This window comes from Augochlora pura, chromosome 6, assembly GCF_028453695.1.
Source record: "Augochlora pura isolate Apur16 chromosome 6, APUR_v2.2.1, whole genome shotgun sequence".
Classification (NCBI taxonomy): domain Eukaryota; kingdom Metazoa; phylum Arthropoda; class Insecta; order Hymenoptera; family Halictidae; genus Augochlora; species Augochlora pura.
Window position 1 is genome coordinate 20,345,817 of NC_135777.1, and position 25,418 is coordinate 20,371,234.

General features: G+C 45.4%; 1 protein-coding gene across 2 annotated transcripts in view; it reads left to right on the forward strand.

Annotated features, from left to right (window-relative positions):
* The window catches only part of Fz2 (frizzled 2), a 205,940-nt gene that overhangs the window by 115,057 nt on the left and 65,465 nt on the right, over positions 1-25,418 (forward strand). For both annotated transcript variants that reach the window (XM_078183171.1, XM_078183170.1), the window contains exon 2: positions 17,106-17,191. In XM_078183171.1, coding sequence (XP_078039297.1) covers positions 17,182-17,191 — 10 coding nt within the window. In that variant the 5' untranslated portion in view covers positions 17,106-17,181. The remainder of the gene's footprint in view (positions 1-17,105; positions 17,192-25,418) is intronic.

Sequence of the window (25,418 nt, forward strand, 5' to 3'; positions counted from 1 at the left end):
CAAACTTCCAGATTCCCTGATCTCTCGGCATGGTAATGCGTTTGGAATGTCGAGTCGCCGTCGACGCTAGACAAACCGTTGTCACCCGTTCGACCGGGTTCCGAACAAATCGAGATCCGTTTTCACCGGTCGCCTCGCGATTTTTCTTTGCCCCGACGACCCTTGGGATCTAGGACCGTCCTTACGATCTACAACCGACCCAAAGATCTACATCTCTTTTTCTAGCAAGGTGTAGCATACCTTGGCCATTCGTTGTCTTTCGGTTCAACTCGATGGACCTCTGATAGGTTATCTGTACAAACGTAACAAAATGTTAGGCATGAAGAATCTACAGAGAACAATTTTGATGAAAATGTAACTGGCTATTTCCAATTTGTTAGAATTTATTCGCTTTCTTTATTCGCTGATTCTTTTAAATTCAGTTTTTAAGGTATTCTCTTTAGACGCGTCAATTTTTGTATAGACCTTAATGAAACCTCTAAAAATCGAAATTAATCATCAGAAACTGGTTAATCAAAGAACATAATGAATGCTATAATATGTCTAATCCACTCGCCACGCGAATGTTAATATCGCTTCTGATCCATGCCAAGCGTTTTAAACAGTGTTCGCAAATTAGTATATTTAGTCTCGCAGCTCGTCCATTTTACAATCGCATGAAACGATTAACAATGCAGCGTTCGTAAAGAACGTTGTTGGAATAACCGATTAGTGTTCGATTCGACTAACAACGCGAACCCCGAAGAGGCACTCCGGCCGATAACGGTAGAGAAGTGGCCGGGGACAATTGAACAAGAAACAAGTATCGCGGGCTATTATTTAATGATTATGGAACGTTATCGATCAACGAGGCGACAATATTGTGCCCTGATGGCGACGACGGCAATTCCTCGTTAACGTCAAGTGGCCGGACCCGCATACGGCGCGCGCGCGCGTTGAAATTTAAGGACACCGCGGGAGGACATGGCTCGTTACGTTGTAACAGCCGTGTCGTAACAACGCGAATCGCGGAGAGCGACGTCGGGTCGCTGCGTTGCTCGCCGGTGAACGGTGCGCCCCGGCCAATCTATCGGGCGTAATTGGAAAATGACTAATACCGATACCGTAGCGCAAACCTCTTTTACGCAACTGGCCGATAAAAACGGGCCGAGTCAATTTCCAACCCTTTTTTGGCTATCAACTGGTTTCATTGGGAGCGCACGACGCAGCCGACTCTCGTTTCTTCAGGTTCTCTCCTCCACGGTGGGGAATCACGTTCGCCTAGGAAACCGGTGTTTACCTCGGTCGCGCCGCCGCTCTTAACAATCCCTCTTGTTACCGCGACGAAATCTTTCGTTCCCCGTTAACACGTGATCGTATCCGCGAGAAAATTTACTGCGATTCAATTTTCTATTAGGATAATTATAAAAATATATTAGGATTTGAATTTCTAATGGAATCTATAGGGATGACACCAATTTTTAATCAATTCTAAAAATTCATGTTTATTATAATATTTAACCCTTTGCATCCAAGTGGTGACTCTGAGACCCTACTAAAATTGTTACAGCACGTTCCAAAATAATTTTTATATTACGGAAAATTAGATTTCAAAAATTACTAAAAGTATAACTGTTATAGAAAATGGCAATGATATATGTCAGAAAAGTTATTTTAGAATTACAGGAAAAATAGCTTCGAGTGCAAAGGGTTAATATTAATTATCTAGTAATCATTAGTAAATAATTATCTATACTGTAGAGAAAGATCTAATTTTATACACAGAAAAATAATATGGTAACATTAAATATCTTAAGATTAAAGTCACACATTTTTAATTCAATTTATCACTTAAGTTCAAAAGAATTCAACTTTATTTCCACATTCTTTTCATCTCCAATTTTTTAAATTCTTCCTTTCTCTACCATACTTTTTCAACATTTATTAACAACTCTTTCCTACGGTCAACAATTTTGCCGAAACTCGAATCGCGTCGCAGGGGGTTGATATTTAGGATGCAAAACAACAGCTGATTAATGATAAATGGCGCGCCTTTCGGGACCCCGACGAATAATCCTCGCCGAACCCCAACAAAATATTACATTATCAGCGTCGAATCGCCGCCATCGGAATTTCCGCGAGTCATCGAGCACGGTGCTCTCCACCGAGCCCTCCTCTCCATCCAGCCCCGAACTGAAATTTCCACGGGTGATCCACGGTTCCTGCCGATCCCCGTGTGGCCGCAAGTATGCGAAACGGAGCGCGTTATTCGGATCCGGGCTGCATAAAAATCAGCCGGCAACGAGATTGGTTTCGAGGAACGCGCGTCAGCCTGTGTATTTGCTCAACAACCGGTTTTCGTTCGGAGATGACGACCGCATCCCGTCCGGTCGGGCCTGGGATGAGAACCGCTGGTGTATCGGTCGTCATAAGTCACTCAGCGTGTGGCATACAAGGTACATGGGTCCGCGTATATACGTGGTACCCATGGGCCCTCATCCCCCTCTTTCTCTCTTTCTCTCTCTCTCTCTCTCTCTCTCTCTCTCTCTCTCTCTCTCTCTCTCTCTCTCTCCCTTTCTCTTTTTCTCTCTTTCTATCTCTATCCATCTCTATCCCTCCCTCCGGCAAACCGTCGTCTTTTTAGCCCTTTTCCATTTCTCCGTCTCGTTTCCACCGTTCGTGGGTCTCGCTCGTCCTCTCGAGAGCGAACGATGGGTTCCCCGTTCACCCGATCCTACCATACGGTCTCTAGACACTCCCAGGCTGTCCAGGACATCGCGTCGTATCCCGCTGGGCCCCGCGTCAGATCTAAGTGGTTCCTCTCGTGCTCTCTCGCTCTCTCGCTGATCCCCCGGTACCCTTAATCCACCGTTGGCATCGAATTCAGCTTCTCCGGTTCGGGCCCGAACGAAGATGGAAAACGCCGATAATTGATTCCACCGGTCGTATATACCCCGGAGAGAAACTACGAGATACCAAACGTAAGGAAGAGAGTCAACGGAGAAAGATAAAGAGCGAGAACGATAGAAAGAGTCAACGGAGAAAGACGGAAAGAGAAAGAGAGAGAGAGAGAGAGAGAGGGAGTGTGAGTGGTGCACGAAGCAGGATACACGACAACAACGGCGTAAAACTATCCGTTGATCGAACAAATACGCGCGCGCGCGCGCGCGCCTCGGATTCCTTTAATTCAGACGTCTCAGGTGACGGCCGTGGTATTTTCAGTGGAACCCGCATAAATTACCGGAGTTAATTGCTGGCTGTTCCGAACGCCGACTGTATTCGTAATTATTACGACCGGCCGCGGCGATCGCGTCATAACCGGTCGCCGGCGACCGGTCGTCGGGGCGGGGGCACATAATTCGCGGGTACGTCCGGATTCGGACTATCGTTCCAATTAATTTCGCGAACGGCTTATCACCCGGACACGCCGCGGAGAAAAAGCAACGGGCCGAACGCCGCCGCCGCCGGCCCGGTAATTGATTCCGCCGGCCCGTATATCGAGCGTGAAACGGGCCGAGTCGATCGCGAGAGAGAGAATGAGAGAGAATGAGAGAGAATGAGAGAGAATAAGAGAGAGAGAGAGAGTCGGCGCAGCACACGGTCGACTCCGTTAATCCAACAAATAGAATTCGAGCCACTCCGTGTCCGATCCAGTTAAGCCGACCGTATCCCCGGCCACGATGTGTAGTTACAATAGCTCCCGGTGAACCTTCTTTTGGATTATTTTCCGACGCCGCCCCCTTTAATCCATCCACGCCGTTTACTTTGCATTTAGCGAGGCAGAAAACGGCCATCGGCCGCGAGACTAACTAGCGTTTCTACGCTTCTTCTGCGAGAGGCGCGCGATCCGACCTCTTCCCGTACAAGCGAGATCGATTTTATGGGTATTGATGGGAGGCGGGTTGCCAGCCGACGATGCACAGCCAGCTTCGTGGGAGTTTGCTGTTTTAGTTTCCACTTTTACGCGGACCCTGAAATTAGCGACGTAGATTAGGGGACTGGATCCACGGTGGAAACAGTAGTTTCGGTTGTACACGGGAAACTGAAATTGGAAATCGCGATTGGCCGAAAACAAGGAGAGGTGGTCGTAGTGCGTTGATTTTAACGCTCGTGTGCCATTAGGCTAATATCAAGCAATTTGATTAAATTTGTTGCATGCTGTTTGTATACTGAATCGTCCGATGTGCGTGCAATTCCTCTGTAATTTTCGTAATTCGAATTTTTATAGTAGTGAAAAATCTATTTAACGTAAAAATTTTCGTTTCTATTTCGATCTTATTTATCTCATTAATCGCGAAAGGTATTTAATATTAAAAAATTTATATAATAATATTGAAGTTTGTAGTACAATTTAACACATTTATCTCAATAATAGTTAACAAATTGAGGGTAACCGTGGCAATTGATTCACAGGCTACCGACCGGAGAGAAAAGCCGATTTGTAGGCTACCGGTCGATAAACCGTTAATTGTTTCTTCTTTATTTATCAGTTCAAAAACTCTAACCGTCCATCAGGAAGGACTACGTACTCTCGACTGACTAAGAGATCCTCTTCCTTCTCTTCGCGGCATAACAGTGCGAAGCAGCGAAAAAACGCGGTTCAAACTGTCAGACATTCGTGCAGTTGCTAATTGCAAGGTCGCGGAGGGTTAAGCTCGTAGGAGGATTCGGCATTGAAATCACCGCGAACAAAGGAGTCTGCGCCGGTCTCGAACGGTCCAAGAGACAATCGCAGGCAGCGCGCAACCGGACACAGAGTGTCGAGCTCTCGACCTCGGTCATATCCCACCGGAGGCCCCCCGAAGACCGAAGACGGTTGTGGCTCGGCATGGTTCTCCCCGCGGGGCGCGGGGCGCGGGGCGCGGGGGAGGAGCGAAAAAGGCCCATGAATTATTTAAGATCGCGATGGTGCGCCGGTGTTATTTTAATTCCCGGGGTGTTTTCATATTCCAATGGGCGATGGGATGACGAGTGCCCCCGCGCGCAGGAACGTCCATCTTCGATCGTTTCTCCGCCGTTCGATGAATAGACATCACGCGCGCGCGCGCGCGCGCGTTCTCTGTTCATCGTTGCGGTCGCGGATCATCGGACCCGTTGACTTCGAGTGGCAACCGGAAGCCGGCTCTCTTCGTAGAAGAACGGTAATGGAGAAAAAAAAGGACGGAGCCCGACGGGCCACCCCGGGAAAAAGGAGAGACGGTCTGACTGGCGGAGGCGAGGGTTAGAAAGAGAGAGAGAGTGAGTGAGAGAGAGAGAAGGGGAGGAGGAGAAAAGAGAAATGGCGAGAGGAATGGAAAAACCGTGGGCGGGTACCGGGACGGTTTCGTATTCACGACCAGTCAAAACAATCGTGTCAAAGAGAACGTTCTGCTACTCGTGAATGGGATAGCCAAACAGCATTGTAAAACATCACGCTCGACGATGCGATCGAGCCACGAATGATGGATCCGCGTGGTACGAGCCTCGCTTTCTCTCTCTTACCCCCTGTCCCCCTGTCTCCTCTCTATTCCTATCTCTTCCTCTTCATTTTCCTCTCTATCTTCCCCTCTCGTCCTCTCTATTCCTCTCTCCCTCTCTCTTTCTCTCTTCCTCTCTCTCTCGTAGCATGTGTCGAGTATGTGTCTAGCTGACCGTTTAACGATGAATCGCCGGTACACGCGAGCTCGACGGCCGTATTTGTAAATTCTAATCCGCCGCTTGATATTTTCATCTCTTCGCGGAGAGGCGCGTTTTTGCGCCGCGGACATCTAGAATGTCCGGCTGCTCCCACCGCGTGTCCCTCCCTCCGCCCCTCCTCCGCTCCTCACCGCTTCGCCGGGGAAATGATTTACAGAGACGTTCCATGCGATCGAGCATGTCGTGCGTCTTCTTGTTCCGATAAAAACGGGGAACCCGACGAGCCGTGGATTTTTTTCCTCGGGCATATCCCGTTCGGCAAGAATAATTGTTTAATGGATCCAGTATTGAGATGGTGGCTGGCCGCTGGAAACGGATCGGACTCATTCCGCGACGTTTCGCTTGTTCGACAGGGCCGGTAGATTACGAGGTTTTACGGTTTCGTTCGACCATGCCCCGCGCCACTGTCTACAGGGACGAACGAGAGACGGGCTTAAACTTTTGCGTTGGTAATCGATGGATGCTGCGATGAAACTTCTACAACAGTTATTTACAAGAATACTGGCGCGGTAGGGATGTTTGTTGATGATCTCGTATGGTAGGATGCACTTGGATAATGTGTAGAACGTAGAATGCAAGGAGCTATTTTATCTACGTCCAGTTGGTTTTGTTATTTATTTATTTCCTTGGTTTTAAATACAGATGACAGGTGCAGTGAGTCGCTTTAGCACAATATAAGATACGATCTTATATAACTTGTATAATATACCTCAGAATATATTAACCCTTTGTACTATAATAACGAGTCAGACCCTTTGACGAACATTTCTCACATAATTTAATAAGTACGATTGCCAAACGTTTCTAGTAAATCGAAACAAAATTTGAATCTTCCGACATCAAAATTTAGGATTGAGAGTAAGTGAAGACAATCGCGAAACAAAAATCCTTTTGTTCTATCAAGGAAATTATTAAGGATGAAAAAAGATATAGTGCAAGGGGTTAATGAGCTGTTATGATCTATTTGAAAAGAGTGTTAGTTACAGTAATTATAATGTACGCATATGTTTCATTCTACTCATACTATATTTAATTAAATCGCTTTTATAAAGTATATAATTTAAGGAAGACGATCAAAGTACATATTCTTCTCAACCAATTAACTGCTTCTGACGAGTATACTCGTCACGAAGAAATGTTATATTACGACTAATACACTTGTCAAAAACAGCTATCCGGTTAAGTGGCAGTAACCCATGTTACAATACAGCCGATGATTACAATAAATAACAAGAGAATATTAAACGGAAATAGCAAATTTAATCGTGTTCAAACTAAACATCCCGTACGGCATTTTGCTTTACCGAACGCTTCCATAAAAATGAAAAACGTTCCGTTGCTTAGCGAACCGTTTAATAGCGGGCAAAAAACGGCAAGCAATTTTAGCGGAGATTTCTGAATATCGCGGATCGCTAAAGGAATTAATTGACTCGATCGTAATACTCCGCGTTCCCCAGCGAAGAGAGCGAGCGTATAGCTCGAAGCACCGCGAGGCTAATATTTCTCAAAACGCCCCGGTACAAGCGCTCCCACTCGTAAAATTTCAAAGCCGATGAAGCGCACCCTAATTATGCCGCTCTAGATGCCGGCAGTATTTGCTTTACGAACCGAGCGCGTTCCCAAGAGTGGGTACCCCGGGCCTCCGCGTAATCGTTCGCGTATAATCGTTACGGATATTTTGTTAACGGTACCATTATTCGATCGGCGGATCGAACGCGAATCGGAGCGCCGGTCCCGAGAGAGATAGAGAGAGAGGGGGAGAGAGACGAGAGCCCGTCATTCAATTATACCGCGGCGCGCACGGCGACGGCTTGCGGATTATGCATCTTGGCCGGCATAAAAATCATTTACCGGCTCGTTAAAAGATTGGAACGGCATCGGAGGGGGCGTTCCCCGCGGACGCGCTGCGCGCCGGACAGCGCCGTGGAAGATTTAAGAGCCTCGTAAAACGCAAAAGGATGATCGCGGGAGAGGGCCCACCACCGGGCGGGAGGGGACGCGAGAGGATCTCGAGTTTCCGCTTTTCGAGGCCTGGCCGTTTTCGTTTTCGCTCTCCCCCCTCCCCCGGGGCCCCGATGACGCGGTGGCGCGGTGGGGCGGTGGGGCCCCGTTCCGACCGCGGCCCCCGGCGACGTTTGCTTCTTCGGTAGACAAGGGATGAATGGCCACCGCGTGACCGGGCCGGCACGCCACGGGCCGCCGTCGGTGTCGTGTAACACTTTATTCCGTGTCTCGTGTTTCCCCGGCAATATTTAATCGATCCTGGCACCGGAGAAAATGAAATCCGGAAAGAGCGCGCGGACTCGGTGCCACGGCTGCGAATGCCCCGGACACAAACGGAATTTATGCTCTCCGGGCCGCGGTGAATGCTGCCACGGGATCCTGATAGAAAACGGATCGACTGCGCTCGAAGATTCATCTCGCCGGCCCGTGACCGTATTTCTTGTTCTTGTGCATCGCGCTGGTTAGGTTTATTGCTCTTTCTTTCGAATTTACGCCAGAGAAGATGTTTTCATTACCCGCATTGTCGTTTCGAAACAAAAGCTGAATTGCACTTTTGTGCAATCTTTGGACAATCTTTTTTATGTACCTGTATATGTATACTTGGTAAAACGCATTTGGGCTGGTTTTATCTTTTTATAGAATTAAACTAAGGTATGCAGAGTTTTTTGGTGCAAACGATTCGAGAATTGGAAGATCGATGAAGATGAAATTAACTTTTAAAATTAAAATTTAGAAATTAATTTTTTGAACCCTTTTTTGGGAATTAAGCACAGCTTAGTGAACAGATGCTTATCTAAGATAATTATCCGATCGAATTCTTCTGAGTCGAATATTTTATTTTATTAGAATAATTCTTTAATCATAATTCTTAAATAATGCGAGTAATTTCCTAAATTATAATCAATTAATCATATAATATAACCGACGTCTTCTTCTACACTTATTACACTTGAAATTTCACGTATTTAATTAAAGCACGACTTTAATTACATTCTTACGTTAACATGATACAACTTTCGACAAGTTAAATTTATTAAACTACGAAATACATTTTAATTTAACTTATGCCAGCCCCTTCGATTTTAGAAAGCTTGTATTCCGCAGAAATATCTGCAATGCGACCATTACAGCCCATCCGACAGAATCAAAGCACGCGTGTTACAAGAGTATGCTCATCCATTTCGCCTTCTAACCAGCGTGCGCTTCCGTCAAAATACACGCTATAATAATAATGAGATCTCGCATAAAATAGCCGAGCCGATCTTCCTGCGAGATCGTATCTTAATCTCTACTAAACGCCGGCGTAAGAAGAAAACGAATGTCTCCGGTTTAAATATTCTTTACAGCCTACGGTCAAGTAAATACGCCGTTATCGTCCATCAAGATAACATTTTTCCTTGCTTTATAAATCTACGTGCGCCACGAATGCATAAATATTCGGATCGGTATCAGTGTCCAGCCGGATAAATTACAAACCGTAGAAGAAAACTGGCAAAGAATTAGAGATTAAGTAACGATGCTCGTTAAAATATTCGTTTAATGTAGAAAGATATTATAGATATATACTAGATGCATAATATATACGTATAATAAATTAAAGTAATTACTTTGAACAGTATCACGCGAATATCGGAATACTTTTATTATGCGGTTAGTTTTAGTACTTTCATTAGCAACAGATTGCATAAAATAATATCATTAATTTTGACAGTATTTGACATTCGAATATCGGAATATTTGTATTATGCGGTTACTTTTGGTACTTACTCTCATTTGCAACAGATTGGATGAAATAAAATAAATGATTTCAACAGTATTTGACATTCGAAAATCGCAATACTTGTATTGTATAATATAGATGTATTTATGCCGGCCGATAATTAGATACGAAGCCACGAGCGGATAATAAATAACTGGCGCGCCGAGTTCCTCCAACATTTAATGAGATCGCGTTAACAGGTGGATGCGAGCAGTCCTTCTGCCCGTGCATGCACTCGCGCGCTTAACAATGTATCCTCATCAACGCTCGCGAGGAACCGCGCGTGCATTGTCGCGGGATCCCGGTTCTCGCGCTCGACAACCCTTGATAGATCGGCGCTGCTCTTGGAAAAAGCGATAATGGCGGATTTAAATAGGCGGCTGTTAAGCACCTTATTAAACTGGATATAGTCGGTCATTCATCGAACCACTCGGTGCACAGGTACAGCAGAAGATTTTAATTTCACGAGCTCCAATCGGCTGTCGGTTTTCGCTTCCTTTTTTTCGAAACTTCTCCGCTCGACAAGAATGCGTAGACGTTTGCTCAACAAAATACGAATTGCTGTTCATTGTAAGAACGTACGGTAGTTTATATTCACGGTCAGTCGTTTGTTGATGTAAAACAGAATTTTTGTTACCTTCGTTAGCAACACCGGTATGGAAATTTTATTTATCTCGGCGATTTTTACGAGATGCGAACGATATGTCTACTTTTAATGTTAATGAATTTGTGGTACTATTAGTGTTCAAGATTTTGTTGAATGTTGAAAGAAAATATTTGCGAAGACAGAAGATGCCAGTAATTGAGAAAATATTTAACCTTTTGCTATTGCGTTGCAAAATATCGTTCTTCTCTGTTATTTTAACAAGTTCCTCACAATTTAATAGAATTATAGGAAAATTGTATTATTTAAAAGATAAAAAACACTTTGCAAATACCAGATTACCTTCTCGTTAAGATGATAAATAATTTAACAGTAGTAAGATAGTATAAGTATTTAATATTAATATTATTATATAGTTAATATTGTATTATGTCCTGTTGCCAGCGTGATGGCGATTTACGAGTATCATTTTTGAAAAATATATATGTTGCAAATAAGATTACATTAGCGCACATAATTTTTTTCACAATACAATATTTAACACAACTTTTTTTAACAATATCAAAGCTATAAGTAAATTTCAAAAAATTATTTCACCTAAAGGCATTATTCTATATATCAGAGATTTTAGTATCGCAAGTTATAGTTATAGTATCGCAAGCTTGTAACGCATTACGTCCACTCTCAGCCACAGCAAAGATCTCCGAAATTCGTTCAGCCGTCACGAAAAACTGTCCGGCCGGCTCCAAAAATGCCATCGCAGCGTGCCAGAGTCGAACGAAATGAATCGAGCGCGTTGTTCTCGCGACTCCTTCGCTTCCGGTCTTGGCTATCAGGAGTCCGCCATTCCCGCTCTTATCTAGCCACTCTCGCCCCGGTATGCTGTAAATTGTACTATCATCGACATAAATAAAATCCGTAGAACCTATTTGACACTCGGTGCTTGTAGCAGCTCCGCCGGGCAACGAGGCTGCTCTCCGGCCCAGCCCGGAGGAGTGTTAATCCACTGAATGGAGGTCGTAGATAAGCGCGCCGACTTACCGGAAGTCAAGTATCCTTTCGAACGAGAAACTGCATTCTGACGGTCGGCGTCGAAGCGAGGCCGGGGCAGCGCGTAAGAAAATCGAGTTATCGTCGCAATTTGCACGTTCTTGCGTCGCGTCGGTCGCGTCTTTGATCGAATAGCTCGCGACATACTGGGTGATCCGAGTCGAACGCCGAGGAGCGTTTCCAATCGAACGGTCTCGGGACAGTACATAACTTTGGACGCGCATCGCGTGATTGCGTGGCGATTCGAGTCAATTTATGGGCGACGTGAAAAAGAATTCCTTATTGATGGCTATTTTATTTTTGCGATGGGTTTGGTGATGTTTAATACCATTTATAACGTTGTAGGATGTTATAGTTTATGTATATTTATTTATGTAGATTTACCTTATGGTTAATATTTATTTTGTAGTTCAATGCAGATAAAAATTATATAGTACAATGAAGAATAGCTCTGTGACAGTACTAGTTATATATAACAGTAATATATAGTTTATATTTATAAGGTTGGAATTACTGATTACACGGTGCGTGGTTACATGTTTCATTTATTATTTTTAGACTACTTTATATTTCTCCAGCATTGAAGTGTTGTTGATATCTTGAAGTAGATTTCCTGCAAATTTATTCAGATTACAAGATAGTCTCTCTTCGTATCTCCTATAAAATAATAGCCTTTCTTCTGTCGCTATTCGTATGTTTAGATCAGTCCTACCTTTTCCGTTGGGTATATACCAGGACGCGCTGATAATGTTAACAATGTCTCATAAAGCTTTCGATTGGAATCTCTTCAACATAAGAGTTATATACAGCTTTCTAAGATGGATGTATACATACGTACACCCATTTTTAATACGCTTTTCTACAGCAATACTTATCGTCTATTGTGTATTCAGCCTTTTTATTTTCAGTCTCGCATAAACTTAACATAACCCATTTTTAATATTCTTTTCTACAACAATAACTTATTGTCTATTGTGTATTCAGTCTTTTCGATCATTTAACCAAAAGAGCGAATATTTAAACGCAGACAGCTAAATCAGAAGTTCAGAAAAAGAAATGGATTAAAAGTCTAGAAAAGGCGATAGTTTACGAAAGTCTTAACAACATAAGATCAGCATTGTCAAATAATTCCCTATGAATTGTTTTAATAAATACAAGTCTATAAATCATCGAAACGCTGCGCCAGTCCGTCCAAAAATTTCCCCGCCGCCCGCCGACGCCAAACTCGCCGTAACCATCGCGGTTGCGTAAACCGCGCGAGCGGAGCAGCCAGTGGTCGGTCAATTAATCAAAACCGAGAAACTTATCAGATCGAAAGTGAAACTCTGCCCGGCTTGATTATTAACGAAGGCCATCGATAGCGTCGCCGCGGCCGATTCGTCATAACACCCCGAAAAACGCTCGCGGCGTCACGGAGGGGTGTCCGGCACGCGAGAGACGCTAAATGACGCGATCATTAATTAACCTCGCTAGGTAAACGCGGCCGCGGACAATGTCGGCCGTTCAGGTCAGAAGCTTCGGGGAGGGGGGCGGCGTCGGTTAGAGTGGAAGCCGCATTGCAAATTAGGCTGCACGCGAGCGATTCTTAATCCGGGTGGAAAACCGGGGCCCGGCGAGGATCCGAGGATCGCCGGGGACGAGGAGCCGTCCGTCGACCGGAGCCGCGCGAATTCAACAGGGCCGACCCGGTTACACGTGTATTTAATTGGTCACGCTGGCATTTACACGGAAATTCACGCGCTTCGCCGACCGCGGTGTATCACGAACTCCATAAATAACTGGCGGTGTTCCGACCGAGAGGATCCATTTGATGGGAATCGATGTTGCGCGTCACGGGGATACCGGAGGCCGAGCGGCTGGCTAATGGCAGAAATGAAACGGCGGGGATCGTAATGCTGTGGATGGGAAGTGCGTTGGTATGATTAGGAATATTTTATATATACTTATCTAATAGAATACATAGTGTATACACTAGTAAATATACATAGAATAAAATATTGTATACACTAGTAAATATGCATAGAATATAATATTGTATACACTAGTAAATATACATACAATATAATAATAGATACTCTAGTAAATACACATATAATAGTATACATATACACTATTATATACATTCTTCAACCAGCCATTTTTCGTGACCACGTGGTCATTGTTATTCTGCTGGCTAATATCATATCGATTTTGCCTGTCAATAATATTATCATTTAGTTAGCATTTAGCCCTTAAAATAATTTTTTACAATAATAGAGAAAACACAATATTTGTAGTTGACGATTAAAAAATAACATAACAGAGTAAGATAAACACGGATACATTAAGATAGCAGAAAATTTAGGTTTGTCGTACCATAATCATGACAGAGCGTTTAAAGTCGAGAAGTGGGTTGCGAAAGAAATCCGGAGAGTCACCATAAGTGTCAGCATTTTATACATAGATTTGTAGAGATGTTTATCCTCTTTCACACTATTGCTACATTCTGTTCACCGTGTACACGGTGTTGCTATACCTATTTGGTTTTACATCACCATAGGCATTCGTCCATAAATAAATAAAAATAAAATAATCGTACCGAAAAGTGTTCTACAAGTATTCGAATTAATATCTCAATTTCAAATCGTTGCCTCCAATTATTATAGTATAATATAGTGTCGAAATCAAGTCGTCTAATGAAGTAACTTCTTCAGAGTATAGCCATGTCCTCACCGAACAGCACGACACAACAGTTTTCCAATCCTGGCGTCTCGTATAAAACCGACGCCGTTGATCCCCGAGCGCCTTACGAAGGCAGCGTGTCGCTTCACGGTAGTCGCCGGCTATCGTGTGCCTAATCTCGATCCGCGTAAATCATCGGTACGCCTCGCCCGGTTCCCGCAGCAGCCTCTTTTCACTCCTTCCTCCTCCTCCTCCTCCTCCTCCTCGTTCCTCTCGATCGGCGGGCATTCCAGTAAATCATACGAAACGTAGCCGCTCATTAAACCCACAACTGTACATTATCCGCGCGAGTAATACTTTCTCCGCGCGGATAAACCGGCGCGCTCTTATCTCTATTTATCTCGTCTGACTCAGTCGGCGGCGGGGCCCGCGATGTGTACACACGCTCACGGGTTACCTGTAAACACGGGGCCCGGGCCGCGCGTTCCCTCGCGCAAATAATGCGGGGATTTCTGTTCGCGGCACGTTCGACTCCGCTCGACATTGCGAGCCGGCGATCCGGCGATCCGGTCCGCGCGCGCGCGCGTCGCGTCGCGATCTCCTCCGCGGCTACCGGTGTTCGCCGCGGATAAAATGGTTATCCCTCCCCGGCCGGGATCGGCGCGGATCGCGTAATCCTCTCCGGGCACAGCTTTCGAATCGCTCCGAACGGAAAGCTTTGCTCCGACGAGATCCGCCCACGCGTCGATCGTTTTTCGCGCCGCGGCTCTACGGCTCGGGTTGACGAGTCCACCTTTTTCGTAGCTCGTAATTCGGGTTGTCGACTTTGTCGCGTTTGTCTCCCTCGAATCGCGACCACTGTTTCGCGGTGAGCATTAACCCCTTGCCGTACTATATTCTTCGTAGGGTTACAAGAACGAGCACTTTTTCTACTGTGATAATTTTGTAGGAGAAAAAGAAAAAATATTATTGCATTTGTCTAGATTTACTTAACCCTTTGCACTCGAGTGGTGACTCTGAGACACCACTAAAATTGTTGCAGCACGTTCCAAAATAATTTTTATATTATGAGAGATTTGATTTCAAAAATTATTAAAGGTATCACTGTTGTTGCATGAATTACAAGATTCAATTTCATATGTATAAAATACAATTTGTCATATAAAATAGAATTGCAATTGAATTTCTTGACGCTCGTTTCGCCGCGCAATTTCCAACCGATTCGACAAGGGCTGATGAGTAGACTGCGGTCGCTTATGCAAATCCGCGGCTTTGCGCGGCAACCTACGAAAAGAACGATTCCAGGGAATTTTATTTCCAGCTGCACGGATTTTATTGCAATCATAATGGAACACTAAAATCTTTATTCGCCAGCGTCCCGCAACGGCTAGAGCACGCTATAAATTCACGAATATTTGCCGTCAGACGGTGACTAACAGTCTTAGGCTGGTCTTTTTGTGTAACGTTTAACGACTTCCTTTTAATGGAATTAAAATATTAGCGAACCTGTCCGTGTATCGGACAAGTTTATCACCGTTTGTAATTACCGGAGGATTCGGTGATAAAACGATGGAACAGTGACGAAGAATTCTTTCGATATGTACGAAGCAATCGATGCTTGTAATTTATGTTCTTGAAAGGCAAATGTTCGATTATAGATTTACCTTCTAATATCAGTGAATGCTAGTAATCTTATTACGTAACATAATTCACAGTATTTACATATTTCACATAAATCGCATACGCATAAATAGAATGCGTATATACAGTTCAAACATTGATTTCATACAATTTAAAAAATGAAATTGATAAAAGAAGAAGACTGCTTAACCTACTGCCCCTAGAAACTAATGTACTTTGCATAAATTATTATTTTATTATCTGCATACATAACTATTACCATTGATGAACAAAGAAAATTTTTATTTCTTTTACATCTTCTTTTATCTTCCTTCCTATATTTTAATAATAAAAAGATCAAATATTTTCAAATTCAATTAAATAAAAAGATCAGATACTTATTCGATTTAAAATGAACGAATAACATTATATCAACCATCTTATGACTGTAATTGTAAAACATGCTAAAATACGGAAACATGTTGACTATTTTCCACAACAATGTTTCTGAAATTCCACCTGAAATTCCAAAAACTCCTGTAAGCTTCGATTTGAACAACATCGGCCGGTCGACCGTTAAAAAACAAGTGTTTTCAATTTGGCGGGAGGTTATGGGAGGGTAGCGCGCGCCGGTGGCGGGTTAAGCGGTCTAAATATCGCGGCGAGGAATTTCCAGAGGTCCCGATGTCACTCCCCCCCGTTTCCGCACGGTCGATTTGAGCGCGTGGCTGCGGCGCGGCAGCCCCTACGCAGAGGCCTCGCCGGCTACCGGGGTCCCGGCAGCCGCGGGCGAATTTTTCCCATAATCGCTAGACGCCGCGACAGCGTTATAAAAAGCTGGAATTTACGAAGACGCGGGCGAGAGGCCGCGGGAGAAAGTGAGAGAGACGTGGAAGAGGAGTAGCCGAAAGACAGCGAGAGAGTGAAAAAGAGAGGAAAAGAGAAAAGAAGAGAAAAAGGGAAAAAGAGAGAAAAAGAGAGAAAGAGAGAGAAAAAAGGAAAAAGAGAGAAAAAGAGAGAAAGAGAGAAAAAAAGAGAGAAAGAGAGAGAAAAAGAGAGAAAGAGAGAGAAAAAGAGAGAAAGAGAGAGAAAAAGAGAGAAAAAGAGAGAAAGAGAGAGAAAAAGGGAAAAAGAGAGAAAAAGAGAGAAAGAGAGAGAAAAAGAGAGAAAGGGAGAGAAAAAGAGAGAAAAAGAGAGAAAGAGAGGGAGAAAGAGGGAAAGACAGAGAAAAAGAAAAAAAGAGAGAAGTGAGAGAAAGAGGGAAGGGGGGTGGGGGTAGAGAGTGGGAAATCAACTTGTATGGTGGGCGCTGGTGGCGTGCCACGGTGAACCGGGGCCCCGCGTCCATAATAAAGTCGTAACGCACTTCTCCCCGTAAATTCGACAGAATATTACGGTGCACAGCGGCGGGCCTGTTTCGTTCGCCGTAAAGTCGCGGCCGGTGATCACCGGGGATATTTATCGACGTGTCAGATCTCTTCGTAACCGCACACCCTCGTCCCGCTCGTCCGGTTCACGCAGTATATCGACGCGTATTTATAAGAGAAACGCGTCGATACGCTCGTATTACGCGCGATCGGCCCGTCCCGTCCCGTCCCGCGCGCTCGCTTCCGTGGGGGGTCGTCCGACCGTTTCCCTTTCCGATACCTCTCTTGCCCCCCCTCTCCCACCGCCCCGCCTGAACCAAAGGCACCCCCGTTTATTTTTCGTGGTGGTTTTCTAACCGTCGCACCCCTCGTTTGCTTTTTCCAGAACGGATGACTTGGACATCGATCCGCGGACGACGTGTTTAACTTTGTGAACCGCAGGGCGTAACCTATCGTCGTTTATGGGAAAAGGTAAGCGCTACCTGTACATACCACAAACACAAACGTGCACGTGAGTTCTTAATGGCTCCATTAGAACGCACCCTGACCGCGGTAATTGTCTTAACTTCTCTCTCTTTACTTCATCTGGCGATTGCTCGTCCAGTTGCTAATTGAAGACGCGCACAGTCAACTCTGCTCGCAATCAGAGTTCCCTGAACTTTCTTGCAGCATTGCGATTGGCTGACGGTTCTTTTACCGGATTGCTCGATCTTTACGAACGTTTTGCGACGACCGGACGAGAGTTGTTAATAACTTCCAATGATGAGTAAACTTCTGAGCAATGAGAAAAATTATCTTCAGACGCTTCGTGCAAAGAGAAGAAATTGTTGTCTGAAGATAAATATTTATTACTTGTAAATAAGTTTTTATAATAAAATGAACTTTTTATCTCTTTTCATCCATTTATTATAATCTTCTGTATTTTTATATAATCTTGTATTTTATTTAGAGAAAGTTACTGGAGACATGTGACTCGATAGAATTAAAACTAAATCTGACGGAGAATTGATTTTTCGATACGCAAAGAAATATTTTTGTAAGTGAAATATAACTCGCCTTTCGTCCGACTATTATAAAGTATTAGTCATCCTACGCTTAATCAGTATACAAAAATCATATACATTTCAATCGTACAACAAAATGGTTAGAATATTAAACGGTTCATACACAAACCGTATATTTCCACTCAGCCCTAATTAGACCCTTATTTACGACAATCAACGTAACACACCGTATTCATGGCGCAATATTACCCGGCAATATCGGTACAAGACAGGAGCAACAGTCGTATAGCCGGTACTTTACGAGAAAAGGTGTAAACGTCGAAATACTTGAAGTCGGTAGTCCATAATGTAGCCGATCGCTATTCATGGATCAAAGTATCTCGGCTTATCAGGAGGAACATTTTTCTCGGATTTCGTGTAACAGATCGTGCCGAGCCGCTTACCGGCCCGTACGCGTTCCCGATGCCGGCCGTGAAACCTGGATAACGAGCGAATGACTTATGCAAAGGAACTCTCCGTTCCCCGGGCGACTAGCGACGCGAGAAAACAAAATCTCCGAGCCGCAACAAATCTCGCCGCGATAAGGATCGTTATTAAGCCGCGATACAATTGCTCGTTGCGACCGCAAAAAATCCGAGAGAGCCCCGGATAGAAGTTTTACAGGCGACCACATATTACCACTTACGTCTCTCTCTCTCTCTCTCGCCCACGATTTTTTACACCGAGCCGTTACGGAATAACCGCTCGGGAATGGCGGGCGCGCGCGAGCGAGCAAGCGAGCCGCCGCCGCGCGTTTCGGCCGCGGAACGATCTCTATTTCATTGGTATGCGAGGGCCACGGTGTTTCGACGCGAGTATCGCGGTCACGTCACACGCGCGGGAGCCCCCCCTGTCCGAACAAAAGTGATCGTCGGCCCGCTTAAATCCGCATTTTTATACGACCGGGCCGAAACGCGGGCGCCGGAGAGAGAAGGAGACGGCTGCCGGGGAAGGGGGGCGGACGGCCGTCGAAAACCGGGAAGAGGGCGGAATTAAAGCAGCTTTTTCCGAGCGGATGCGACGAATGGCCACGGGATCTTGCCTCCTTTGCATAAAAATGGGGACGAATTAAAGCTCTTTTCAGGCACGAACTTTCGCCGGTGCGTGAATAGCGACATTGAGCGACGTACCGCGAGGGGTTGGCTCACGGCCTCGTGGCGATTGGAATAATTTCAGGCGTCTCTCGTTTGTACCGCGCGCACGTCCACCACGCGTTCAAGTCTCCGAATACGAAATTCGGCGGTGTGGCGCGCGCGGCGCCTGCACTCGCTACCGGATTCGCCTTGTTTCGCACGAAATTAATTCTCCACGGATTTCTTTATGCACCCTGCGAATCCTTTATGTTCTTCTAAAATGAAACCTGGACGGCAATGTATCTTTCAATAATTCTAATATCTCGGAAATATCGGCAAGCAAATTGTAAAGCTCCTGTGCTCAACCCCTTCTATGTTATCTTTCGTAAATTCTTTGTTACTACTAAATTGATAAATGACGAAGGAAGTTTATATTCATGGTACGACAAACTTTATTATCCTTATATTGACAATTGAAGAGACAATTTTATGTATTTTTTCTCTGATAAGAATTTTAATAATTGCAAATGATACAACTCAATGGGTTTTTAGAATTTTTCTATTATCACAAATCTGTCAAATATTTGAGGAGGTTTTGTAAATAAAGTAAGAGAGAGGATAGAATTAAGAAAAAGTATTTAAAAAATAAAAAATGAAAAATGTACAAATTTGCAAGAAATCTACATTCTAAATGGCTCTGTAATATTTTCAAAAGAAGATAATATATTTTTAAAATAATTATAATAGACTGGCAGTCTGGTTGCTAAACATAAGTTCGATATCTTATACCAAACAATCGGTATCGAATAAAAATGTATCATCATTATCATCAGAAAAATAATAATTGACACTGTATATACCGAGCGCTAAAAATGTCTGCCATGTGTTGCTTTTTTAAACTGACAAAACTGAATATACTGAACATATACTATACTATATACCAAACATACAACTTCCTTACAATTCCAACAACTTTAAAAACAAAATATCCCCAACCGGTAATTTCGACCGGCACGGTACATTCGTTCTTAACACAAGACACCGGGGACGCATGAAATAACGAAGCAGATCGAGTTCTCGCGCGGGACGCGATATGCACCGAGGTATCTCCGAAGCGTGGAAACGGATGGTGGATCGGTTTCGCGTGGTCGAACTGAAAATGTACGGCCGTCCCACTCGCGGCTCGTTAACGGGAAGGAGTGGGGGAACACGGTACGGAATTATCGAGGAGACTCGGTAGAGAAATCCGACTCCCCGTAGGCGGCTTTGCGGTGCTAAGACGTCGCCTACCTGTGGCCTGTGGCATTTATTAAATCTCATTCTGGCATCTTCTGCCTCGCCACCGGCTCGGGTTACCGCGTCGTTTCCAACGCGGCGCATTCTAGACACGCCGGCGCTCGATTTTGCTGTCTTTTGTTGCGCGATTTACGGGCTCGCCTCCTCCTCCCCCTCCCTTTTCCCTCTTGCCCGGCAAATCCCGGCCGTGACGTCCGCCACCTGCTACTTCCCGATCGAACAATGTTCCGATTAAAAGACGAGGCACGGACACGGAGCGGCGGGAGTAACGCCCGGCAGCCTTTTGGAGGAAGTCTCTCTCCCTCCCTCTCTCTCTCTCTCTCCGCTCGTGAAAGGGGATCACGTTATTAAGTTCACCCCAGTGAAAAGTCCCCGACGCGGCTCGAATGGAGGAGCCCGCCGAGGATGAAATTGCAATATATTTCGCGGGACTCGTCATAATTTACGCGGAGCGACGAATTACACGGGGAACGGTGGGGAGCGGCGGGCCGACGTACGAAATTGCACGGGTTTCCTCGGATGGAAATTGCTGGGAGAGTCAGGCCTGTTAAGCGTACCCGGTGCCGGGAACGGTTCCTCCTCGCGCCGTCCCCTTATCGTATTCTTAATATTAGCCTACCGGTTCGGTACGCGCACCTTCTGGGAAACAGAATTTCATTATCCCTGTTTGTCGCGATAGCGTCGATTATGAACGTTCTTTCCCAGGTAATTCTCGTTTACTTGCCACCTGTTATGATTCCAGACACACCGGATCTCTTTCCTCGAACCGTGGTGCACGCTGCGAGCCACTTCGTTCTGGCTCTTCGTTCCTTGATCCTGCGATTAGCGTGATTCATTCGCGGTTTATCGCGGGACGCGTTCGCGCGCAGGAAAAGATGACTGAAGGAACTCGGTAATCGGAGTAAAAATCTTTATGCGTAATAATAACTTTCTTCTTCGATCGTAATAAATTGTAGTAAAATAACGATGACGTTATCGAGGTGTGCATCAAAATTGTTTACGTATTTATTTATTCACGGTTGGAGCTTTTTATAAAATCAAACACGTGGAAGGAGGGAATAGTAGAAGGTTATGGGAACCGAACGAGGGCGCGTCAATTATCAGAGAAGACGAAACGAGGAGATAAAGGGATTAACGAAATAGGGCCGCGCGGCGGGCTGTTCCAGCAACGTGAGAAAGACCGCAAAGTAATCGACGAATTATAATATTCAACGCACTGGCCGGCGATGAATGAAAATGATAATTCTATTAACACCTCGGAAGACCAACCCCGCAACAATGGCCGCGGGGTACGAACCCTCTCCGCAATAAAAGCGAAGCCCACCATTGTCGGAGGATCCCCAGCCCCACGGACGCCTGTTCATGGACCCCGACCAAATTTATTCCATCTCACATTTTATCGCAAGTATTAATATTCCCTGTCACATTAAGAGACGTGTCACTCACGCGCGCCGTAGCGTTGAAAAAGAAAGCAAACCGTATCGGTCGGAAGAACAAACGGGCCGAGAAAAATTCTCTCGTACGTCAGTCGTTTGTCTAAAACGGCTTTGTACCCGTCCCAACGCCCCCGCGCGCTGGCGGTTCACCATCCTTCAAAATTTCTCGAGATAAAAACGGAGATGCGGCGTTCGACGGTCTTCCGTCCCGTCGCGTTCGGATCGGACGTGTCAGCCCCGTTCCCGATAGATAATCCATCTGCGGCCGGGTGACGATTTATTTTCATAATTTATTCCCGGGGCCCCGTGTTGCTGTCAATACACGAGCGGCGAGCAGATCCCACGGATAAAACCCGTGCCCACGTTTCCGTCTGGCCAACAACGAGCGGAACGATCCTCGTCCATCATCGTTGCCGCGACTATCGCGCGTACGGCGAGACCGGGACGACCGAGCGCGGAGCCGGGCAACGATGCTCGCCCATGGTGTTTGCAAACTTCTGTGGAAACGCGTCCTGGGCGTCGCGTACGTCCCTTCGCGTGGCAAACAATGGGGAGGAAGCTGTGCGCAGAAACAAGTCCATTCCGAGTGAAATACGCGCGTAACAGCGTCTTTTTTCGGGCGGCTGCCAGGAGAAATGGTGTCCAGAAACTGGTTGGGACCACGACGGACTCCCGCAGCGCCAGTCTATCGGTCATTTAAGTCATTCTCTTTCTCTCGGGGCAGCAGGCTCTCCACTCTCTCTCTCTCTCTTTATGTCTCCTTCCCCGAACCGTGCCGGGAGAAGCAGCTCGGGGAGAAGAGGATGACTCGGCTGGGAGCTACTTGCTCCCGGAGCCTCTCAGAGACGTTTCGAAACGTAGGAGCGCGTTGCCCGTGTATCTTAAGAATTTTTGTCGACCAAGCGCCCCGCGACCACCTCCCAAGCTTTTCTTCATCGGCACGGAATATAACGCGCGCCATCTCTCCGGTTGAAACGCTTTCGTAACGTATCGCCAACCATAAGCAGATAACGAACGACGCCGCAGGAACGCTCGAGCGTTAAACCGTTACAATGGAAAGCTTAAAGACAGTGATCTCTCTCTCTCTCTTTCTTTCTCTCCCGCGTACGCCGTGCGAGGGAAGGCGCTGCCGGTGGAGAGGAGAGAATGTCCCCGCGTGTTGTGTATGCACCTGGATCGCGTTCCGCTCCTCGTTGCACCGATATGACCGCCTTATCTGTTCAGTCCCGACCACCCGGCTGCGCCGGATTCGGTCACCAACACGTACCAAGCCGACGTGTACACGGTAGAATGTATACAACGGCGGGAGATAGGAAGTCGCAGGAAGTCGTAATCTGCCTCCGGGAGGATCTGGAGTTCTAGTCGACTCTCCCCCGCCCCTCTCCCTCCCTCCGACCGCTCGGTTATCCTTTCGCAGGCACGGCCAACTGATGAATCGACTGCGGAACCCAGCGCGAAATCACAATTTTCCGAGGGCGTCCCGTGTAACTGCGGCTAAATGGGAATCTAGTTTCTCGTCTCGAGAGGCGCTGGCTGTTCGAGACGTGGCGTAATCTCGAGCGTTCACCAATTCTTTTGGAAACTTTCGCTGTCTTGTACGAGTCGATAGCAAAGAATAGAATTTTTTAAGAATTCGTTGTTATCCTGCGTTTTTAAGCATTTTTGGCTTAATCGAGTAAATTACTTGTCTTAGTCTCATTTAAATCAAATATTTTCATTTTAAAATGTAATTGATAAAAATTAAAATGTAATTAATAATTCAAGCATGTATTATTAGGTGCATGGAACACGATAGAATTCATGTGTCACTTGTAAATAATATTAATGTAATCGATATGCTATATTACACAGTTCCATTAGTACCACCAATTCTGGAACAACCTGTATATAAGCTAAAAGAACCTAATATGAAATACCAGGCAACTGTGACTCAATCTTGAGATAATAATAAAAATAATACGATAAAAATACAATAAAAATTGGGCGGAAAAATTCTATCTATAATTTTGACACTTTTCAATTATGATAAAATCGATGACGATCTTCTACCCCCTGAAAAGCGTTCTGCAATAGGTGTTTCGATTTTACCTATTCTTGTCACATCCATGTGAAATGTACCTCGACGACAAGAGGCAATTTTGCATAGCAATTATCTAATTTTCTCGTACGTTAAATTAGTGGAGGTTGCGCGTAAGTTAGACCATTAAAGTTAAACGAAGCGTTCCATTTCAGACGTGCTATTTGAAGCGCGGAGCGGCTAATAACAAGTCAGTTGGTTAAATATTTGGGGCTACTTTTGAACGAAATTACTGCCTATTGAAACGTTTCTAAAATAACAGTTAAATTTTCTCCGTAAATGAATCGACCATAGGTTTAAAAGAATGAAGGGTAATAGCATCCTCGTTTGAAGTTGTTTTCCAGTTGCATCATCCACCTCTTTCTATGCAAATTCAGATTTGCATAAAGATCCGCATCTAACGAATCAAAATGATACGATTCAAGTCGTATATCTGAACCATGCGATCTCTTTCACCGTGTTATACTGCATTTAGTACTGTGATTATTCTGTTTATGGATACTTGTTAACCGATTTCTTAAAATCATAAGGTAGCTCACCTGTACGTAGATAAATACCAATATTAACCCTTTGCGGTCGAACGGTGACTCTAAGGCGCCACTAAAAATTATCATGCCACGTTTCAAAATAATTTTTATCACATTTGTTTATATTTAGTAAATTGTTAAGAGCTGTTGCTGGAGTCACAAAATGCAATTCCATAATATATAAAATACTCCAAGTTAAATAAAATAATAACGCTACAAGTCTAAACAAATATCTTGGATTTATACTTAAAATGGCTTCGACTGCAAAGAGTTAATGCCAAGAATAGATGTAAAACGTCGAGCAAAAAATGAGTTCAATATTCACGGATAAGAACGAGGATATTGTTTAACGTAGACTGAAAATCGTGTAATCGCGAGAAATTGTGGAATCCCAGGATATTCGACAGGGAGGATTCGAGACGTGCGTCATTCGCACGGCGACGAATCATAATGGCAGGAAGGAGGTCGGCTCGCGTGGGAGCCTGATTAGAAGCCGCGATTCGGTGGCTCGCGGGATCGGTGAACCCCGGACGCGAGCCGTCTCTCTCTCTCTCTCTCTCTCCGTGGAAACGAGCGTGTAATTCGCGACCGATCGATCTCCCCCGGCCTGCTTGCCCGTAAGCTAATTTCACGTCGAATAAAAGCAGCCTAATGCCACCGAAGGGAAAATCCGTTTAGCTCCGCGGTCCCCGACGTTCGGGCTTCTCAAGATAAATTGGTTTCGGGGGATTTCTAAAGCAGGTCCTACGGCGCAGGAAGCTCTGGAGGGTGCCAGCCAGATCCTTTGTAACCTGGTGTGGCGCGGCCCTCCCTCGAGAATGTCCTGGCGACCGGCGGAGACAGTCTCTGGATGTGCCGTAGCGAATGTCAAACCCGTGACCCAACAATGGCTGCGGAAGACACTGGCCGGGCGGTTCCGGCAGGGGTGCGAGGGGCGCCGGGAGGGGCAGGGGGGGGGGGGGCTCCTTTAACTTCTTCCAGGCCGTTGACAAAAACCGATATTTCCGACCTGCTGGCCGGCCGGCCGGCGGACACCGGTTTTCTGAGGACTTTATCCCGATGGAACAACGATCTGTCACGCGTTTCGAAAAGACACGGGAAAATATTGTGTGTACACCCGAACCCCCGTTCCGTCTCTTTTGCGAAGCGGTAGCGTGGTTACGCTCTGGATACTATCTACAGATGAATCTTCCTACACCTTGTTTGCTACTTATCGCTTTCTTCGCTATCTTCTTCTCTTCGGGTT